The following is a 21,459-nucleotide window of genomic DNA, read 5'->3' on the forward strand; positions in this document are numbered from 1 at the left end:
AGATGCTGAGAAATCCAAGTGCTGCTGGGCCTCCTGCTGGAAAACAGAACAGAAGCAGAACCTGGAAGCCTTCAAGCACATCACTCTGGTGGCAGCTACCGCGCGGCCCGGCTCTCTCTGGTCCTAGGTGGGACAGCCCGCCACCTCGCACCCTGCAGGGGCACCCTCCATCTTGCCGTGCCTCTCCCTGAAGCGGCCATCTTGCGTGCCGTACAGCCGGCGGCAGCCACAGCAGTGAGAGAGCCGTGGGCGCAGCCATCTTGAGGCCGCGAGGTCAGCTGACTTCGGCTGACGGCCATCTTGGTAAGGGGTCGCTACAGCGAGAGGCAGTGGCATCCCCACTCCTTCCTCCCTTAAGCGAAATGGCGGCGGCGGCGCATGCTCAGAGGGCGGCGGCGCGGGGCCCAGGCGGCGGGGCGGGCGGCGCTCATGCCCGCGGGCTGTTGTGGTGGAGGGTTCGGGCGCCGCTGAGGCGGCGGGTGGGGACCGGTGGCAGCCATGGGCGAGACCGAGAAGCTTTATTATGTTTATAGCTGCGACCTGGACATCAACGTGCAGCTGAAGATGTGAGTGAGGGGGGCCGGGGCGTACAGCGTCCCCCTGCTCCGCCGCGGCCGGCCGGGGCTGTGTGGGAAGCGGCCCGGTCCCTGCCGCCTTGGGGGCGGCCGGACTGCCCGCCCGCTCCCTGGGGCTGCGCGGGGTCCCGAGGCCTGGCAGCCCCCGGGATCCGGCTGCGGCGCGGTGCTGGCTCTGTCTCCCCTTGCCAGCGCTGGGAGCTCCTGGATGCTGCCGCCGTGGCCGGTTTCCCGCCGGGCTCGCGGCCGGGCGGAGGCAGCATGGCCACGTCCCTGCCCGCGTTCCCCGCCGCACCGAGAGGAGCCGGGGGGGGGGGGGGGGGTGCGGGGGCCGGCCGAGGAGCTGCGGCGCAGCAGCAGCAGGGCCAGGGTTGTAAGCTTCGCTCTAAACGCGTTACAAACGTTCATGGCGTTGTGTCCCGCAGTGCAGGACGGTGCTGTAAGGCAAAAACTGGTTGTCAGTTCAGCGCTGGTGTCACAGCTCACCCCTCAGTGTTGGGGGACGGAGCTAAACTGCCAACACTTTTTACTAATTGCTTGAATGCTCCTTTGAAAGCAAGTTGCTCATGGTCGGTTTCATTGTTGTAGGCAGGTCAGGTGCTGCAACAGGTAAGTATGTTCCTAACTGGGCATATGCAGGTGCTCTTGTGGAAGCTGGTATTACCATGCGCTGATGCACTTCCTTGTTCATTTTTTAATTCCTTAATTTTTAAGTTTGGGATTTTTCAGCATCACACCAATGGGATGTTTACATTTGTGTAGGAGGGACGTGGCTGGCTCTAAAATGTAGTATACGGGCTGTTGCTACATTAAGGTATATTGCGTGTTTTTGGAAAACTAACTTAGGGAAACTTATTTGGAGATTGTTTAACTTCTGAATGGAAGATGATATCTGAAGTCAGAGGCATGTGTCCTCTCTGCTAATTCATTCTGCCAAACAGAAATTCTGCCAAACTAGGTTTTTTTTAGTGCAGCAGAGTGTATGTCCTGTAACATGCTATGCTAGTTTCTTGCAAAAAGACTTGTTCATCTACTCAGAAGTGTTTTTGTGGTACTGATAGATTTTTGTTTTCTGGAAGATCTTTCGTGGTGTTCCATCACCACCACAATTCCTTTTTTGTTTTCACGTCTGCATCTGCGGTCAGATATTTAATACGTATCACTGTTTTCATCATGGTAGAGCTGAGGCCTGAGAAATTCCATCGAATTACTAACACTAGCATCCTGCAAATTGTTGCAGGACTTTAATCAAGTTTGGTTTGAACAGACTGCTTAGTTGAGGTTCCATTTGTTCTTGATTTGAGGGATAACTGGCATCCAAAGCCAGTTATATGTTTCACATTTCATACAGCTTACCAATAAGGGTGTTCTTATCGTGTGGGTTTGTTGTTTTTGTTTTTTTTTTCAGGTAGCATTTGGAGCATGTGTAATCTGATGTTTTGATCTTTTAATAATAGCAGTATACGTCATCTTACTGTTATCCTGCTTAGGATATCTCATTTGATGCTGTTAACTTCTACTACAACCTGTAGATCCTCTATCTCCATTGAAAAGATAAACCAGTAATTCTTCCTTTCCCTTCCCTTCACTTCTTCCCCCCCCCCCCCCCCCAAGTCATTAAAGCAATAAATTCTGTGTTTGTTCATCACTTCACGTCCTGGGTTCCTCTCCGATATTTGGATTTCACTACTGGCTAGTAATGCAGAGTGAGGGTAGCTTCAGTACTGGGTGATCTAAATATAAGCTATGGAAATAGAATTTTTACTGTGGATAAAATAAATTTTGGTTTATTTTTTTCTCTTTCCCTTCCTCCTCCCCTCCCCACCTAGAGGAAGTCTGGAAGGGAAAAGAGAACAGAAGAGTTACAAAGCTCTCTTAGAAGATCCAATGCTGAAGTTCTCAGGACTGTATCAAGAAACTTGCTCTGACTTGTATGTAACTTGTCAGGTGTTTGCAGAAGGGAAGCCTCTTGCTCTTCCTGTTAGAACTTCCTACAAGGCTTTTAGCACTAGGTGGAAGTAAGTGGCTGACTTTTATTTGATATTCCTCTTAGTTACTGGGGCATCAAGTTATGTAAATAAATTATGTTTTTTATTTGTGTCGAAAAGATTTGTGTTCTGTTGTCTTCTTCAAATAACTTATGTTTTTGCAAGTCTCTGTGTGGTTACTAAGTGTTGCCCTGGTAGTATGAAACAACTTTTTTGTGTAATGGGTAATGAAATTGTTACTTGTGTGTTTGAGCATGGCTCACTACTTAAATAACTTCTGGGGCCTTGACTAGCACACTTTTGTACTGTTTACTGGACAGATTGATCTTTGGTACTTAGTTGTCAAGCTAGAGTATTTTTCCTTTGTTATCTAGCCTTTTATTCATGCTCAAGTATTTGGTTAAAGCCCATAGGTAAATAGTCCATCTGTCCTTAGAAATTCATATTCTAAGGAGAATCTAGGTTGTATAAACTCATAAAGAGTAACTTAAATTCTAAAGCTTTATGACTAATAGAAAGTGTTCCTCTGCAGCTGGAATGAATGGCTGAAACTGCCTGTGAAGTATCCAGACTTGCCTCGCAATGCACAGGTGGCTCTGACCATCTGGGATGTGTATGGACCCGGTAAAGCAGTTCCTGTGGGAGGAACAACGGTCTCGCTCTTCGGGAAATATGGGTATACTGCTTTTTCTTCTGTGGTACAGATTTGAAGCTCACTTGTGAATAGTAAGGTAGCAGTCGTTATAAGAGATTTTTTAAATTTTTTTTTTTAAATCAAGTTATCAGTTCCATGTTTGAGAAATCGGATACATAGATGATTTACTTTGTTTCTTCCTGAGTGTAACTTCATACATGCTACAGTGTTGTAAAAAAAACCTCTTCTGTATAACACCAAAATTCAGACCTTTTATTTTAGCTCTGTAAGCTTGGATTTTAAAATAGCAAATGCTGAAATCACTTCATATTATACTTCTATAATGCATGGATGCCAGTACTGATTACTTAATTAATTGGCTTGCAAATGGGCTGCTAATGCCAGTGTTATTTGTAAGGAATAAAGTGTAACTCGGTAAATCAGGAGTTTTCAAAATTAATAATCTGTGATTCAATAGTTTAATAAATTTGTGGATGATAGCACTAACATGGAAAGGATTACAAGCATGCTGGAAGGTGACAGTACATCAAAAGAATCCTGACTAAGTTCAAAGGCAACTGAAAAAAAAAATAGGATGCGGTTTAAGGAAAAGTATGAGGCACTGGTACTTTTTGGAATTGATTCTAGTCAAATGCAGAATGGAGACAGCTGCCCAGGAAAACAGAGAAAAATATTTGGGTTTTAGAATGAATCTTAAGTTTTGCGTGATTCAGCATCATGATGTTCTTGTGAAATGTGCAAACAACATTGAATATATGAACAGTCGTACAAGTATGTGCATCAGGGACTATGCTGTATCCTTTTTGTCTGACTCATCCATCTGGGGGTATGTTCAGTTCTATTTAACTGACTTTAAGCACGTTGCTGACTACTGGGAGCCTAAGGGAGTCCATATCATTGATTGACTAGCACATAGGTAGAGGAGGAGTAATGACTAGTGACGCTGAAGAACAAACTAATAGGAACACTTTTCGACTATGTAGACAGCATTGGAAAATGGGGAGAAATAGCCTTTTTTTGTCTCAGTGGTGGATAAGAAGAAGTAAGGCTAAACTGAAGAGCAGGAAGAGTTTAGGTTAGCATTAGAAAAGCAGTTCTAGTGATACTTGAATGCAGAAAACAGCTGTAGAGGTTATATCTCCGTCACTGAAGATACTGCTTTGACAAAAAGACTGACATTGTCTTAGCGCAGAAGATAGAACTGAATCAGTTGGACTGTGCCCCAAAGACTGCTGGCAGTTTTTAAAGTATTGGAGCATAGTTCCTGGAAAAAGAATTTATAAAAGTAAATTTCATTTATTTTCAGCGTGTGGGGCCTAGGGGAAATAGATGAACAGCAAGCAGCAAATAATTTTGAAGTTTTGTATTTGCTTGTAAATGGAAACCCTTGTAGTAGTATTCCACAAAGTGATGGGTAAATTCAAGGTCAGATAGTCCTTCTAGTTGATATTTCTCATTTTTAATGGTTGACTTTTTAAAGTGTTCCTTCCAGTTGTATTTACCTGAAGTTGTTAAGAGGTAAGTGATCACCTCTTACTGGCAAAAGTAATGCACTTGATTTCTTGGGGGATCTTTTATAGATGGATCAGTATAAATACACAAGGGAAGCAGGATTTTAAAGAGAAAAGGTGTGGTCAGTTACTCTGCAAAGTTCTTTTCACTGCAGTTTCAATTAGCAATTCAATTTCAAACGTAGATGAAGAAAATGGTGTGTGGAGGGCTGTGGTGTTTTTTTTTTTATTTGGCAGCTCAGAAAGCTGCTTTTTATCAGTTGGCCTTCATATGAAACTTAGGTAGTTTTTTAGTTTAAATTTTTTTCTGACTGGCAGACCTAAAGTCAGTATTATAATTTGCAAGTCAAGAGGAATATTTTCTGATTCATTGCAAGTAATAAAACGAGGAAGGTCAAGATCTGTCCTCAGTTTGCATTTGTACCACCCCACTGACTTTGGGAATTACCCATTTTTCTTCCACTTGCCAAATAAGTTATCTCAGACTTACTCATTTTCTTCTAAACTCCGTGTGCCAATAAAAATGAAGGCTGTAGAGGGCACAAGGTGCAAGACACTTTTGCAGCAGTTAAATTATGCATGGCAGTCCATGTTTGTAGGTTTGGCAACAGAAGCGACTCCATTTTCTTGCAGCTGCTGCTATACTTTGATTCCTGACAGTTGTATTATTTTGAATTTACTGGAGCAATTCTGCATTTTTCCCTGCAGTATGTTTCGTCAAGGAATGCATGATTTGAAAGTCTGGCCCAACGTAGAAGCTGATGGCTCAGAGCCCACCAAAACTCCTGGGAGAACCAGCAGCACAGTCTCTGAAGATCAGATGAGCCGCTTGGCAAAGGTAACGGCAAGTGACCTTTTAGATGTACGTGGAAAGCTTGCACTTCCACTGCAGTGAAATGAAGACAGGCTTAATGAAGACAGATGTCTCATCTTGTTTTCTCAACTGAAAGATACCTTCCTTTGATTGTTTAGATATTTCACAGCATTTATACAGATGAGTAAACTAGATAATACTTGCTTCTGAAGTATTTTTTAGAAAGGGGACAATAAATACCTTTTTAATAGACATAGCATTCTGTTGTAACAGTTAACATCCTAATTCTTTGTAAAGAATGAAAACGAGACCATACTTTGTATATGCTTGAAACCAAAATTCCATGAGGTTCAGTAAGAGCAGCTCCTAACAGTAACTTGTGAGGATAGTCCAGTTGTTTCTCAGTAGCTAGCCTTTATATTTAAGGCTGGCTGGTGTAGTGTTCAGGTGTGTATGACATACCTCTACACTAGAAAGGATTTCAGTAGAACTGCAACAATTAAGTGAAGTTTCATTCATTTAAGCTCATGGATATGTGTGTATATTAGTATTTTCTTGTCCCAGCTTGATGGCAGATTGTGTTTTTGCCATCAAAAGTACTCCTGGAATTGATCAGTAAATGTTAGTTCTTGAACTGTTTTACTAGCTGATCTCCCTCATTCTTTAGGGAAGCTTACCCCAAGCTTGCCAAATGGCTCAATCCACTTACTCAGTGTACTTCTTAATTTTGGTCTTCTAGTTTTCATCCTCAGAATTGTGCAACTCCTAGTGAAAGACAGGTCTAGTGTTACAAATTTGTGCATTTTCTCATCTAAAGATTTATCACAGCAATAAACTAACTTTCATTTAGCGTCTTTATTAGTCTAGTTCACCTTGAATGAATAATGGAAAACTCATTAAAGTTTTCTGCCAGTGGTGGTGCCCCATTTCTTGATCATAGTAGAACAAATCCCCTCCAGCCTCAGGAGGCTTTGTAGACAGACACTAAATATCAAGGCTTGTTTATAGTTTGTCAGATAGTTACATGATGTAGGCATTGGGTCTCTGAGAAATGGTTTTACAGTGTAGGCCTTCCCTTTCATGTTAGTTTTATTACACAAACATGGCTATACCCTACCAGTGTTTTTTTTCCTCTTCCCTTCACTCCCTTATGCTTCCTAGCTCAAGAAATACAAATAATGTAGAGTATTTCAGTCTTGAAATACCTGACTCTGTTCTAGCCTGTTCTTTTGGCATATGGGAGATTAGGGCTCAAGGCTGCTTAGGAAGAAGAGGGAATTCTCCTTTCACATCACAATTGAGAGCTCTAGTTAATGGCTAATAATAAACTAATAACATCACTGTCCCCATCTTCTCTTCTGAAAGCTGTTTTGGGAGATTAATTTCTGAAAGATGAGTGTTTTAACTGATATTTTGTTGTGTTCATTTATAAAAACAGTTTACCATCAGATGCTAGCAAAGTGACTAGGGTTTCTGCGTAGTGTGTCTGTGAGAGCTTGCATTTGCACAGCTGTTTACACAGCAGATGAGGTTCTTGTGATGTATTATTCCTAAATAGCCATTGTTTGAGCACAGTCAGCTTCAGTTTTTCTATGACTTACTCATCAGTTGCTGAATGCTTCCTGATGCTACTGTATGTGAAGGTACATTTAAATATAGGTAAGAGGAGTAGGACTAATTAAATACAAGATGAGTTTGTGTGGACTTTGTTAGTCTTGGTTTGGGTTTTTTCTGTTTGTTGGACAGACTTAACATTTATAAGTGTCATGCTATTGATTGATGTCTGATACCAGAGGCCAAATTTGTCCTCCAGATAATAAGTAACTTTTGATAAGAGCTTGCTGAAGGACCTTTTCTCCATCTAAAAAATAACTTTTTCTTTTCTTGATGTGCTTCTGAGTGCATGTGTGTGTATTTGTGTGGTATTTATTATTATGGGGAATTTGTATGAAGTCAGTGACTGGCTGCTGGAGGAGTTGCATCCTTTTACCTTAAATAGTTGATACTATGGCAAGTCTCTGATTCTGTGTTGAGGTGTCATATGGTGGCGCTCTGACAAAACATGTGAAAGTTGCTTGTAAAATTGCTACTGATGAAAAAGCCGTGGCTTTGCGTCCTGGGGGTCATTGTGAATGCAGATTTTTTCCTGTACTAAGGAATATTAATGGTAGGAGTGTGGAATACCTTAGTGCACTCAAATATTAATGACATTAAGATGTTTCTCCCATGAGTGGTGTGTTAATTCATTGTACTTGAACAAAAAGTACTATTAAGTTCTCTCTGATCCATTAATTTCCCTCGCACCTTGTGCTGGCTGAATGAAATTAGATAATAACAATGGTGAGATAGTATGAAAAGGGATGCCTCTTATTTAAGTAGCAGATGATGAATGCTTCTTTCCCTGAAGGGAATGCACTAGCCTCTCTCTTATTTTAAGCTTTAAAAGTTAATCCGAGAACAGTTCTTCATGTGTATGTATATGCATACAGTTCTTCTGGGTCTTGTGTGCAGGCCTAACTAGTGGCTGTATTATGACTTCTTTTCCTCTATAAGGGGGGTTTACAGGTTTAAGAGATTAATAATTTTCCTCTGAAACATACAGAATGAATTTTTTCTTTATTCTGTAGTGCACTGAACAAGAAAATGAACTAAGAATTTGTGATCAAGGTATTTAAATAACCTTTTTTTGCTAAGACTTTGAGAAGTGCTATCCTGAAGCTGTGTATTAGTGCTGGATATGAATACGTGGTATTCTGAAATAAGAGGAAGATATTAGAATAATAGAAATAAGAGGGCTACCTTGAGTAAGAAAAAAATATATTTTTGTTAGGTAAAAAAAATAGGGAGTAGTTTAGAAGTGGCTAAAATGTAAGGGTAAGGGATTTCTTCATTGCTGAGAATGAGACCTTTTCTGTGAACTAGGTAGGACGTGTTTGAATGCATTGAGTGATGATGTCCAGCATGCCTGAAACAGCATTTTGGGTTATAACTGGTCTGCATGCAGCTGGTTCTCTACCTTTGAAATATAGTATAAAGCCACATATGAGGCCAAGGCCAAGTCTTGCATTATCCTTTCAGTATAGTCCAGGCACATTCTGACTCTCTTATATTGCTGAGATAGAATTTGATGAACTGGCTGCAGAATATAAGATAGCAAAAAAATTATTACTATATTGTACTTCTGTTTACAATCCTGCTGATAAATTGAAATAACACAAAGACTGTGTTTCTGTGCTTTGGTTAAATTCAGCATCCTGAAATGTTATTAAGAATTATACTTTGCTCCCTGCTGCTCCCCCCTGCCCTCACCCGCCCTTCCTTTTCCTTTTGTGCTGTTAAGCTTCTGCAGTTTATTGAAGGCAATCTGAAGATTAGCTGTCCCAGAATTTACTGGATATAAAACAAATTTTTAAGAAGCCCCTACTACATACTGAACGGAGTTAATTAATTCTTAGAAGTTGCAGTGGTCTTCGAAAATTTGCATCAAATCTTACTACTTCTGTGAAGCTATACTGTGGTCTAGATCTTAAAGAAATGTTAGGTGAATTAGCTGCTTCAAGCAAACAATCTCATAGATGTTATGGCATTATGTTTCATGGAATGAGTTCAGAACAAAGGGCATCAGATGCTTATGGCTAATTCACTATTTAGTGCTTCTTGAAATGTCTAGTTCCTAGCCAATCTGGAAATAAGTTTAAAAAAAAAAAAAAAGGCAGGATTTTCCTCCCAACTGAATAGGATTTTTTTAACTGCCTTGTAAATTGTGACTGCTTTTGTGTAGTCCTTTACTTTGGTAAAGCCAATTACTATAGTTGAGGATTAATATTCAGTGGAAAATTTTAAACTTCATCTCTCATAGACTTAGTAGGAACCAAGAATCAAAAAAGCTGAATTAGATAACATATTTGTGAAACGAGCAAGTATTGGCATTCATAGCTAAATACCATGCTTGCTTTCATAAGTAATCTGCCTTAAAATGTAATTCAGGCCTTGAGAGGGCGCAGAGGCCGTGGTGTGGGCTGTAGTGTATTCCAACTCTTTCTAACATAAAGTGATTGCAACAAAACTAAATTGGGAGTTTTGTTTCCTGCTTAGTGGTAAGAACCAGAATCCAAAAATGTTGCCAGACCCTAACACCAAATTAAACTCTGTGGAGGTGAGTAAGAGATAAAAAAAACCCAATGAACTTGTCTTAAAAAGCAAGAAGTCACTTTGTGATAAATCAACAAGCAAAATGGTCTGTTGTTGTTGGGTATGAAGGGGCAGTTGATCAAGGTGTTAAAACGGAAGGATAAATATTTAGGTGATCTTTGATGGATAAGTTCCACTGGTAGAAGAACACCTGCAGGGAGACTGTAGAACACTAAAATTTCATTAATGGTTTTAATTGCTGTTATGTCAGCATTGCTACCTTTTAAAACCTTCCAACGAATCACATAATTTCTGAGTTCTTGTGAACTTGTCATGTATGTACTGTCCAGATTTGTCAAGATCTGTATCTGGACATGAAGTTGATGCTGTTTTCAGAGCACATTGTGATGGGGTTTATATTTAGCCCAGGTTATTCTTGGTAGACAGAAACTGCAATAGGATGTCTGTGCTGTAATACTTGTACTGCCAAGACATCAGTTTACTGGGGGTTTGAGTGAGAATAATGGAATGGTACGTCTGGTGCAAACTCTTAACTATTTTTCCTCACAGTGATTTTTTTTTTTGGTACTTACAGTAGTGAGCTGCTGAAAGTCTAGTGCCGGTATCTGACAAAATGTGCAACCTAGACAACTCCCAGCATATAGGAAATCCTGAGTCTTCTGTGTCTCTTCTTGTAGTAACCTGATCTCCAGTTCTATATGGAGGAAGTAGACTTGTGTATCCTGTGTTCTCCTACATACAGGATATGCCATTCCTGTGCTGTCCCAGTACTCCATGTGTATTGCCTGTCCCTTAGCTGTCAGCTAGGCAGAAAGTGGCAGTTGGTGTGATTGTATGGCCTATTCAAATTTAAATGCTTATGGGTGGGCTGGTTGCCCACAGAACAAAGTTGCTGAAGTAGTAGTTGTAACCTTTCCCTTAACAGGAGTTATTCCGAAGGTCTCTTCACTAGCCGTTTTCTAGACGGATAATGACATGAAAGAACTTGATGTCTTCTAGTCGCTTTGTGTCTCTTCTTGCATACTGCAAGAATTACTAATGCTTTGAGCAACACTTACAATTTCTTAGGAGCTGAAAAGATGATCCTTGTTCATATGTGTGTGGTCTTCTGCTGAATTTTTCATAAACTATTGCGTGTCAGTGCATCTGAAACTACAGGTATTATGGCTCGTATCTTACTTCTCTTCTACTCTTCTGCTGTTAGGTAGTCGTTTAAGCAACTCAACTTCCATGGTATTTTTACAGCAGTATGTAGATGTAGGAGTAAAACTTGAACTACTTTTCAGGTGACTAAAAAGAAATGGAGAACAAGCTCTCTATGACTTGCTGTAAGTCTTCAGCTGACCTTTTGCGATATGTAAGTCCCAGTCTGAAAACTTGTTTAGGTAAGGCTAACCAAGGGCAGAATTATTCAATTTGGGTAGTTTTTTAAATACCTTCTTTTTGTTTGGCTTGGTAAGTTTTACTATATGAAGGTTAGTAACACAAAAAATTAAGTATCTTTGTTAGACCTTGCTTAAAAAATAAGTTCCTGTTTCTAATGTGTTAAAAATGCAGAGGTGGTGTGCTTGGAATGTGGTTTTGGTCTTTGTCATGATTGGTGTTTTAAATAATAGAATTATTTTTATGGCATGGCTTAGCTGTTTACAAGGATCTGCTGTGTGTACTATACGAACATTTTGTTCAGTTTATTTTTCCCCTGATTTCATGTTAGTGTCTCTGTTAAATTATAACTTTGATATTCTTTTCCTTGATATGAGCAATTTAAATGTAGTAATTGTGTTTTTTCATGCAGCTCACCAAGTCTCATCGGCAAGGTCACATGGTGAAAGTGGACTGGCTGGACAGACTGACCTTTAGAGAAATAGAAATGATCAATGAGGTAGGTCATTCTACATCAGATCTGGTTTTTTTTTTTTTTATCTTGTTAATATGGAACCTTTGCTTGCTTAGGAGGCTAACTCTAAGCACTTGTCCTATTTTTCTTCAACTGGTAGTGTATATGATAAAAGGAAAAATAATTCTTTAAGCATCCAAAGTGGATTTTACTTTGGCAATAATGAGGATCATAGAATCAGATTGGATTGGAAGGGACCTTTAAAGGTCATCTAGTTCCAATCCCCTGCCATGGGCAGGGACACCTTCCACTAGACCAGGTTGCTCACAGCCCCGTCCAACCTGGCCTTGAACACTGCCAGGGAGGGGGCAGCCACAGCTTCTTTGGGCAACCTGTCTCAGGGCTTCACCACCCTCACAGTGAAGAATTTTTTCCTTACACTTAGTGTAAATCTACCCTCTTTTAGTTTAAAACCATTACCTCATTTCCTGTTATAACAGGCCCTACTAGAAATTCCCTCCCCATCTTTCTTATAAGTCCCCTTTAAGTCCTGGGAGGCCGCTCTAAGGTCTTCCCCGAGCCTTCTCTTCTCCAGCTGAACACCCCCAACTCTCTCAGCCTGTCCTCACAGGGGAGGGCTCCAGCCCCCCAAGCATCTTTGTGGCCCCAGAGCTGGACACAGCACTGCAGGTGGGATCTCATGAGAGTGGAACGGAGGGGGACAATCCTGTCCCTCAGCCTGCTGGCCACACTTCTCTTGGTGCAGCCCAGGATACAGTTGGCTTTATGGGCTGCGAGTGCACATTGCTGGCTCATGTCCAGCTCTTCATCCACCAGAATAGGTAGCTCTCTTGTAAAGTTTTCAGCTTCAAGTGAACTTGATCACAAAAGACAGAATTTATTAATATTTGGAATGATTTGTAACAAATGCTGTTATGTATGACTAATTTAACTCTAGGACTTAGACTGAGATGGGATGCTTTTTTGGACATGCAGGCTGTTCCTTGGTTTTAGACCTGTTGAGCTTTATGGGTTTTGATTTTGGGTGCTGAGGAAAAACACTTGTAAGATTTGAATAAATACTAAAAAAAAAAAAAAAAGTGGTAGTTAAATACCTGAATGAGGTGAGCATTGAGCTCACTGAGCAAAATCACCCCCAAACTGTTAAAAGGTTATATTCATCTTGCACAACAGAACTCCATTGTTTTCTTCTTTGTGCTCTGGGATTTTTGTTGTCCTGTTTATAATTAGACCTCTGGGAATCAGATTCATTTTGAACTTAAATCTGTGGTTTTTTATAAACCCTTATGAATATTTTTTTTTAACTCAGCCTATCCCTTTTGATTTTTTCCTCTTCCCTTTCTGTAAAAGTACAGAAAACTAAAAATTCCTGATTTCTAGAGCTGTGCCTTAAATGCAGTACCCCTTTGACTGTTCTGGAAAGTCAATCCACTGTTAATGCATGAAATGAACTTGAATTGCTTGTTATTAAAGGGAATGCTTTTTTTTTTTTTTTGCATTAAATATATCTTTCTGGTGGTGGTTATGTATAACTTCTTTCTTGTTTCCCACCTAGACCCTAAAATTCTAAGCACTTTTTTTAGGTAACACATTTCAAAAACACGTACATGAGCAAATCTGCCTCTGAAAGTGAATGCGTATCTAATCTTGTAGCCCAAGTTTAATTTGTCTCTTTCATACTGTTACCTAAAAATGTTTTTTTTTGTCATGTCTTCTGTTTTTTGACTTGTGACATGCATAAATGTGTGTAATGATTTAAAAAAAAAAAAAGACAAACGCAAAAAAACCAACTGTTATCTAGTTGTTCTTCATTGCCTTTTTTCAGACCTTTAGTCCACAGTTGCAAGTCTCTGATTAAAACAATGTGATTTTATCTGTTACATGTGGATGTTTATCATGACGTGGGATGTGAGGAAGTAAGAATGTCAGGAAGAAGGTGATATGGTCTCAAATAGCACTATGAAATGATTAACTGAATAATTGCTACAAGAATAGATAATTAATCAGTTATAGCACAAAAGAAGTAGGGTAATTGGTCTACTGAGAATGCTGAAGATTGATGCACTTTAATATATGATACACATCTGTGGTGGTTCTCTTCTCAGAGGGAAAAACGAAGTTCTAATTTTATGTACCTGATGATTGAATTCCGTTGCGTCAAGTGTGATGATAAAGAATATGGAATAGTTTACTACGAAAAGGTATGTGCCTTGCAGGCTTTATGGTCTTCTTTAAAAAGCAACATATGCACCTAAAATGGATGGGTTTTTCTACTGAGGTGAAATACTCTGCTGCAGGATAGTGGCAGACAGCTGTCAGTGGTAACTGTTTATGTACATACAAATCAAATAGCATAGATGCAACAAGATTGCAGAAGTCAATCATTCGTGTAATACAGTTCAAGATTGCAGAATTTAATAAATGTGAGTGATTAAAAATTTTCTGATTTATGGTTCCTTCAGTCATCCAGCAGTAGTTTCAGCGTAGCTGTATGTAAAATTATGTTTTATATCAGGAAGAAATGCACCTGTATTGACTGGTAACTTTGTAAAAGATAAGTTATTAAAACTTTGCACAGGAGCTCTGCTGGTGAACGTTTTCTCTAAAAGGAACAAATGTAAAAGTTTAGTCTTTCATGCTGAAAATGTTTTGAAAGTCAATTAAGTAAAAGACTTCTGGTCTGGAATGTCTTGCATCTTTTCTTTCTGTTTCCAAAGCAGATCGCCAAAACAGTGCCTTCAGTGTTTTTTATTAATTCAGTTTTAATGAAACGAAGGATTCATGAGTTTAACAGACATCAGTGTGTCACTGGAAGGCATTATCAGTACTTGTATGGACCTGTGTGTTGTGGAAAAATGGCCTAAAACAGAAAAAGTAGTATATCTATAATTTGGTTGCAAAAAAAAATTGTCATTAACTGCCTCTTAAAATTTTCAGCCTGTTTAGATTCATAAGAAGTCAGAAAGTTACTGAATAATGCAGCTTTATGGGAAGGAGAAAAAAGGTAGAAAAAGAGACAGAAGTACTGTTGAGATCAGAGGCACTAACTTTAAGCAGCGTCTATTCTGAGAATTTAAAAAAAATCTGTAATTCAGTACACAGAATGTTAATACAGTAAAAAACAGCAAATATTTCCATGTATGTGACAACATTACCAGTTGATCTGGACAGAAAAACTGTGATCTAACTTAAGATTCTTGAAGAAGGTAGTGAAAAACAGTAGTAAATGGCAAAAAGCAGGATTCCACAAAAATAATTCTGAGAAGAAACAGATCAGAATCTGCCTCAACTGTATGATCTGTTGCAAGTTAAAGCTTGTGGATGTTTGAAAAAATAATTGTTTAAATGCTATTAGTGTAGCCCTTTGAATAAAGGTGTCGTTGAATATCTGAAACTATTAACAACAGTAATCTCAGAACTTATTGTAACAGAGATGTCACTACAAAAGAAGCTGTTAAGGTTGTTTTTTCAAATTGCTGTAGTCATAACAAAAATGACTGGCACTTTTAAGAAATTTTCTAAGCCCTTGCAAGAGCTTTGTCTTGCAGACATGATATAAAAATAATGCCTGTGGGTTTCCACGTTCTATCCCATACGGCAGTAGATGCCTTTGTAATGCTTCTATTACAATATACACTTACAAATAGCAGTTCCACTTGGCACTTAGTGTCCTCTCCCACAGTCTGAGGCAAATATGATGGGTGTGTTTTGGGCAGCATGTGGGGTGTTTTGTGCTTGAGGGTTTTTTTGTGTGTTGTATTTCTGTTCAGGGTTTTTTCTTTTTCTTTTGGGGGCATTTGTTTGTGGTTTGGTTTCGGGGGTGGGCTTGGGTATGGGTTTGGGTTTTGTTTGGGGTTTTTGTGGTGAATTTTCATAATTTTGGTGAAACTATACATTAGGCAGATGTCTAGGTTAGCTCTTTTGCATTTCTTTTTGTGGACTGTAGTTGACAATGGGACCTCTCCCCACCTTTCCATATCTTTTTGCCTTTAGAATAGCTTGTTTCATAGTGCTTCTATACACTTCTAGAACCAGCTATTGTAGAGGACCTTACTATTACAGAACTCCCTTGTGTTTCAAATCAGAATGAAACCTACGATATGTCAGATTCCTCCATGAAACAATATAAAGTTACTTACTTCTGTGGAAATCAAGGAAGTATTTTTCCAGAGAGCATAATGGAATATGATCAAAATCTTGAAACCTTTTACTATTAGCTTTTTACATGATAATGTGCTGTACTTTTCCCAGGTGCAAACTGATGAGTGTGGCTACTGTGCAACTTTGTGTCTTTGGCTCTTTTATTTTTATAGTTGAGTGTGGCATTCCTAAAAATGATTTCTCTCCCTCACCTCCAGGAATCTACTATTATAGTTGAATTATTGCTCATTTACACACACTTTTTTTTTTTTTTTGGTCATCAGTATGGTTTTACAGATGTGCGAGATGAGGGAAAGAAGAGTCAGTCTTCAAGCATGCATCTGTTTCTTTTAATAGATGTTAAAAGTGATGGAACAAAATAACTAGGAATTGGCTACTCTTCTGGAAATAAAGTAATTGAATGGGTTATAGTACATATTAATGCTATAACTAACTGCAGTTTGAGGGATTGGTTGTTATGAAGTAGCTTTTCAACAAGTTCTTGACCCTTCTCTGACAGCAGTAGGAAACAATACATAAATTAGTGCCTGTCTACTGAGTTTTGTCATGCTTCCAATTACAGTGTACAGTATACATATCTGGCATCACCAATCCAGTATATTGAGTCTAATGAAAGTAGGTTCTGTTGTCACCTGCCTGTGACCGATAGTCGAAGTGGAGATTACTTGTCACAGTTTTGTTGATAAATTTGTTTTCAAGTGTTTACGAAGAACTAGCCTGTTAAACAGTGGCTGATAGAATTTGAGATTCTTTGACTCAACATTCAATTACATTGAAGTGAAGTGGCAGTGGCTCCTTCCTTGTTCTCTGTTAATTTTAATACAGCATTCAAGATGTGAAGGATAGCAGTCTGCGAGTAACGAGAGCATTGCTCTGATTCTCCCTTTAGGCAAAAATTCAGTGTGACTTTCCAAGTGCAAATAACACCAACGTTTATGACTGTTTTTGTGCAGGCTTCAAGTGAAACCTTTGTTTGAATAAAGAAGTTGACTGTATTGCTGCATCCAGTTTCTTAAAAAAAAACCCAAACAACAAGTAGTCTGATTATCAGAGCCTTTTTCATAGCTTGAAAGAAAGAAAAAGTACTGTCTACAGCATTAGGTGTCCATTTACTTTTTGTGTGGGAGAAGTTGGATTCTGTTGGTGTACTTGAAATGATGTTTTGACTAAAGAATAAGATAAATAGAACTTCGTTATTTATTGATGTTGTGAAACTGATTTTCAGGAAAGTGCGGAACCACTTTGCTGGTTTAGAAAATTCTGCAATTTTGCTAGCTTTCTTAAATGGACTTAATATTTATATAAAGTCACACACAGACCTTAATGTAGTGAAATACCTCTGTAGCTCTGTCACGTAGTTTAAAGCAAGTTAATGCTGTTTAGTACTGACGTTACTTCTGTTTCCCAGTGGCAAAATAGCAGGTCATCTTGGGTTCTGGCTGTGCTAGCAAGAGGAGCAGATTTACAGAGTGAAGAGTTTGCTGAAGGCCCAACATCTGCGCTGTGTTGTTACACTTTAATCAGGTCCCATGGACTGAATGACTGTTGGTGGTGGTTGGAGGATATTAGGTATTTCTAAAACTTCCACGATGCGAACTAAAGCTTGCTACGTGGGTATGATGAGGAGAGGGACTTCAAAAGCAAGCACTTGACCAAACTCAAATGCTAATTTAGAGTCGACTCTCAGCATTGGTGTGCCCTCATTTAGTGAGTTCATATGGTCAGGGTCACAGTGATCCACAGGATGCTCTCGAAGCGTGATGGAGAATTAGAGCTGCGTGTTCATCTAGTTGGAAGGCAAGTGAAACAGCTGACATCATTCACAGGCCTTGTATCTTCTTGAAGATTTCATGAAACAGTCTGTTGAAAATGTTAACTCAACACAGTAACTTGGCCTACAAATGCTTGGCAAAACTTAGTTTCATAGCAAGTTTTGGTTGAAACTTAAGGCTTTGTTCTAAAATGCAGTGAAACAGTGGGAACAGTTTTCCTGAGCTGAATAACTAGCTTTTCAGCTTGGCTCTTCAGCATAATCTAACTGCATCTGGAGAGTTTAAAACACTGTCATTACAATATTTCTTTTGAAAAGTTAAAAATGATGCCAGCAATGAGTTTAGAAATCATTCTTTTAACACTAGTATTGGAAAAAATCCCCAGTCTTCATTCTAGAGGGTATACAAACATTTTGACGTGAGGCGCTGGAAGGCTTTGTGCATTTTTTTAGTTTTGTAAGTAAGCAAATTTTAGGAAATTGTGATGCTGTCATTCTCATCCTTGTAAGTTCTGAGTTGGTAATAGCTGTCATAGGCTTTTGATTGTGGGGTAGGTGCTCTGTTTTTACCAGCCTAAAAGCTTTGTCAGACTCCTTCCCTTTACAGCTATTTTATCTGAATGTGTTCACGGAGAGAATGATGTAGTAGAATGGGTGTTATTACTTCTTATCCCTAGAGAATTCACATGGGATATGGATGTTGTAAACACCTTGGTAGGAGTTTAAACATTTATTGGTGAATCCACTCCTGTGTCAAGTTTTTCCTAGAGCGCTTTTATGTGAAGGGTCTAAGTGGCATATAAACTTGTTTGTCACTGTGGCATTGGTAATCCTTTGTTTTATAAAGGGCAAGTCAGATTGCAGTCTTAGGTTTTGATTAGGAAAATAACCAGTTAGTAGATAGAGATCAGTCTGTCACCTCTTGGCATCAGATGTGTTTATTTTCAGAAGGACTTCCCCCAAAAACAAATCAACTGTTTTTTATGTAATTTGACTTTAAGACTAGTATAACACGATCTGAAAGTTCTGTCTGATGAGGTGGCAAAGGTTTTAGTACAAGGCAAGTGCTGATCTGTCAGCGTGGATCCAGTTCAGTCTACTGTTACAGTGATGCAGTAGTATTTTGTTATAATACTTTGGAAATGTTTTGATAATATAGAAATATATAATATAGAAATACTTTGGAAATGCTATTAATTCTATACAATCAGGTTAAAGCTAAGTTCATTATTTAGGCAATAAGGTTTTAAAACAGGGAAGCTGTAAGTACATGTCCTCTTTATCCTCTTCAGCATTTGCATGCGTACTTTTTTGAAAGAGTAATGGGTAAAGCAGTCCTGCTCATGTTTTGGGACCATCATCAGCCACAGCCAGATTGTATTTATATTTCCCTTAACTAGAAAGGATGTGTGTGTAGATACTGTAATTATTTTGACATTATTTTGACTATAAAATTGTTACTTCAAAAAGGCATAGGGCACTAATAAATGTAATAAAAGTGCCTTCCTGAATGTGCATTTTAATAATAAGAGATCTTTTACTGTAGTCAGGAACACAACATTTAGATAGCTGGAAAAAAATGTTTCTCCTGAAAGGTTAATGGCAGTTTTAACTCCTGTGTCTTGTTGGTGACTGTGTGAGGCTGCACAGGCAGGACTCGGGAACAACCACAGCACCACAGATGAAATGCAAAGAGTACATCTACTCATTACCTGGTGACCTGGGGGATCTCTGCAGCAGCACCCAGGCAGAGGCACACAGGTGGGGACACAGGCACCACAGAGCTCGACACTTGCTTAGACAGAAAGAGAAGAAAGAAAAGGTCTCAAACCTGCTCCTTCTGCCTGTATAGATCAGGGATTTTCACGGGCGTAGTTTTCCACTTTGATCTTTCCCACAGCAGAGCAGGAATCTCCAGGATGTTCGATAAGCTGCCTCTGAGTCTATCACAGGCCTGTGTTATCTAAACGCAGACATTCTACCTGTCAAGAACTAAACAACAATTAGTATGATATGTGTTTTTCGACACCCCACCTGCAAGTCACTTCAGCATGTTTACAATCCTCCTTGCCAATCTGCTGTTGTATTCCCACAGTGACAAATGATTCTTTTCTTCCCTTGATACAAGCCTCTCACTTCTTTGAAAGTTACCTCTGAAAAGTATAAAGCAAAGCCATCCCGAGAGGCATATGTGATTGGAAAAACAGGAGAAAAACAAAGAAGAGGGTGGGAGCAGAAGCAAACCTGAGCGAGTTATCTCAAAACTGTCAAAACTTACATTATTGAGGGAAAAGTTGATACGTTAAAAAACCCTTTTATTCTGAACTGAAATTTACTCCAAAAGAAATGGAAACAAACTAAGTATAAATATAGCATAGCACAAATTGTGTTGTTTTTTCTGTTTTACTGTCTTTGAAATTTTCTGTAGATCATGTCAACTAATGCTTAGTTACACTTCACAGTTAAAAAAACCCAAAAACTGCTGGGTGTGACTGGAAGAGTGAGAGAGTTTCTGTTTTTGTCATGTGGTGGCAGGCTTTGTATTTTTTCCTTCTCCCTGGTTCAAATAGGAAACTTTTAGCTTCTCCCTTCCCTCACTTGTGGGGCAGCAGGTTAGACTCCCCTAAGGAAAACTAGAGGGCTCCTGTCAATACTGCTCCAGAGCAGCACAGCACAAACCTGTAGAAGAGACTGTGGGTTCCATGTGGAACCCATGATACACAGGCACACGGGTATCTTCCTAAATTCATCTGTGTTGAACTATTAGGAGATACTTTCTTCAACATGGTTGTTATTTCTAGGAAATTACTTCTTTTTGGTGGAAATATGTGCTCCGCTTTGGTTTCTCTTTGTACTTGCAAAGGACACATGTAATGATAATGGCAAATCTCTCCACTCACCTGTGTGCCAGCATAGTAATGAGTTTCCAAGCTCCATCTCCTCAGATGAACTTAATCTGTTTTGCCACCTTGTTTATCATCTAGCAAAAACAAGAAAAAAAAAAAAATCCATTTCTTATTTTCTGTTTTCCCCTTTATAGCTATCAAAAATCAGCAAGTTGTAGTTGCATCATTCTTTCACTGTAGTATAATCCATAATACATTAATATGGCATGTTGTTTTTTTCCTAAAACTTGAGATGTTTAATATGCGTTCCAACTTTTTGTCATTCAGGATGGTGATGAGTCATCTCCAATTTTAACAAGTTCTGAAATTGTTAAGATTCCAGATCCCCAGATGTCTATGGTAAGCATGCTCCATGTAATGCCATCTGTATTACAGTATTTTTGTTGAAGTTTTCATAAATGGAGATGAAAGCTTGCCTATATTGCTGTCTTCAATATTTTAAAATTCCACTGGAAAGATGTGTTTGACCAGTTGAGAAATATCATTGGGTTTGACTTTTAAATTTTTTTTTATTTTGTTTTTTGCTACTGCTGTTAGATTAAAATACAAGAATTGATTTAATGCTTATGTTCATCTCCTCCTTTGTATACCTAATGTTCTTGCTTCTGAGGTGTAGGAAAGCAGAGGGAAGGGGGATTGTTGGCAAAAGAGGTCAGAGGGTGGGAATATAAGGTAAGAGGGAGCTGACAAAGAGAAATTTAGAGGATGGTACAGTAACTCTTGGTCACTTTGTCTGTTAAAATATTTTCTCCCTACACTCTCTTGTATGTTGTCTTTCATGTAGACAGTGCCTAAGTACAGTTCTAGAAAAGATTTCCATTATTGTGGATGCCAATTCAGTGGGACTGGTATTGGCAGCTTTGGGAACCTTAATGTAAGTGGGCTTCTACTGGCAACACTGTTTGAGCACTGTGTAATCTAACACTGCAAGAGCAAGTCTGACTGCTGAAAACTGCCTTGGCTGCTGAAATCTCATTGACACTGTGGCTCCTATTGTGGCTCCTACTGTTGCTAACATGGTATTAACAGTGGGAAAACTTTTTGAGATGTTTTTCTTGCATACAAAGC

The 21,459-nt window shown here is 39.2% G+C and overlaps 1 protein-coding gene across 5 annotated transcripts in view; it reads left to right on the top strand.

The window, feature by feature from the left end:
- Positions 1-410: 410 nt before the first annotated feature.
- PIK3C3 (phosphatidylinositol 3-kinase catalytic subunit type 3) overlaps positions 411-21,459 on the top strand; it is a 78,090-nt gene continuing 57,041 nt past the window's right edge. For 3 of the 5 annotated variants that reach the window (XR_012621621.1, XM_074812421.1, XM_074812423.1), the window contains exons 1-8: positions 411-566; positions 2,405-2,593; positions 3,096-3,239; positions 5,438-5,567; positions 11,491-11,577; positions 13,659-13,754; positions 20,659-20,730; positions 21,176-21,265. Coding sequence is in view for 4 of the 5 variants with exons in the window: in XM_074812421.1 (XP_074668522.1) it covers positions 499-566; positions 2,405-2,593; positions 3,096-3,239; positions 5,438-5,567; positions 11,491-11,577; positions 13,659-13,754; positions 20,659-20,730; positions 21,176-21,265 (876 nt within the window). In the remaining variant the exon portion in view is untranslated. Of the gene's footprint in view, positions 567-2,404; positions 2,594-3,095; positions 3,240-5,437; positions 5,568-8,170; positions 8,211-11,490; positions 11,578-13,658; positions 13,755-20,658; positions 20,731-21,175; positions 21,266-21,459 lie in introns of those variants that run through there. The other 2 variants (XM_074812424.1, XM_074812425.1) reach the window with 2 other exon arrangements.

Source organism: Strix aluco, chromosome Z (assembly GCF_031877795.1).
Source record: "Strix aluco isolate bStrAlu1 chromosome Z, bStrAlu1.hap1, whole genome shotgun sequence".
NCBI lineage: Eukaryota > Metazoa > Chordata > Aves > Strigiformes > Strigidae > Strix > Strix aluco.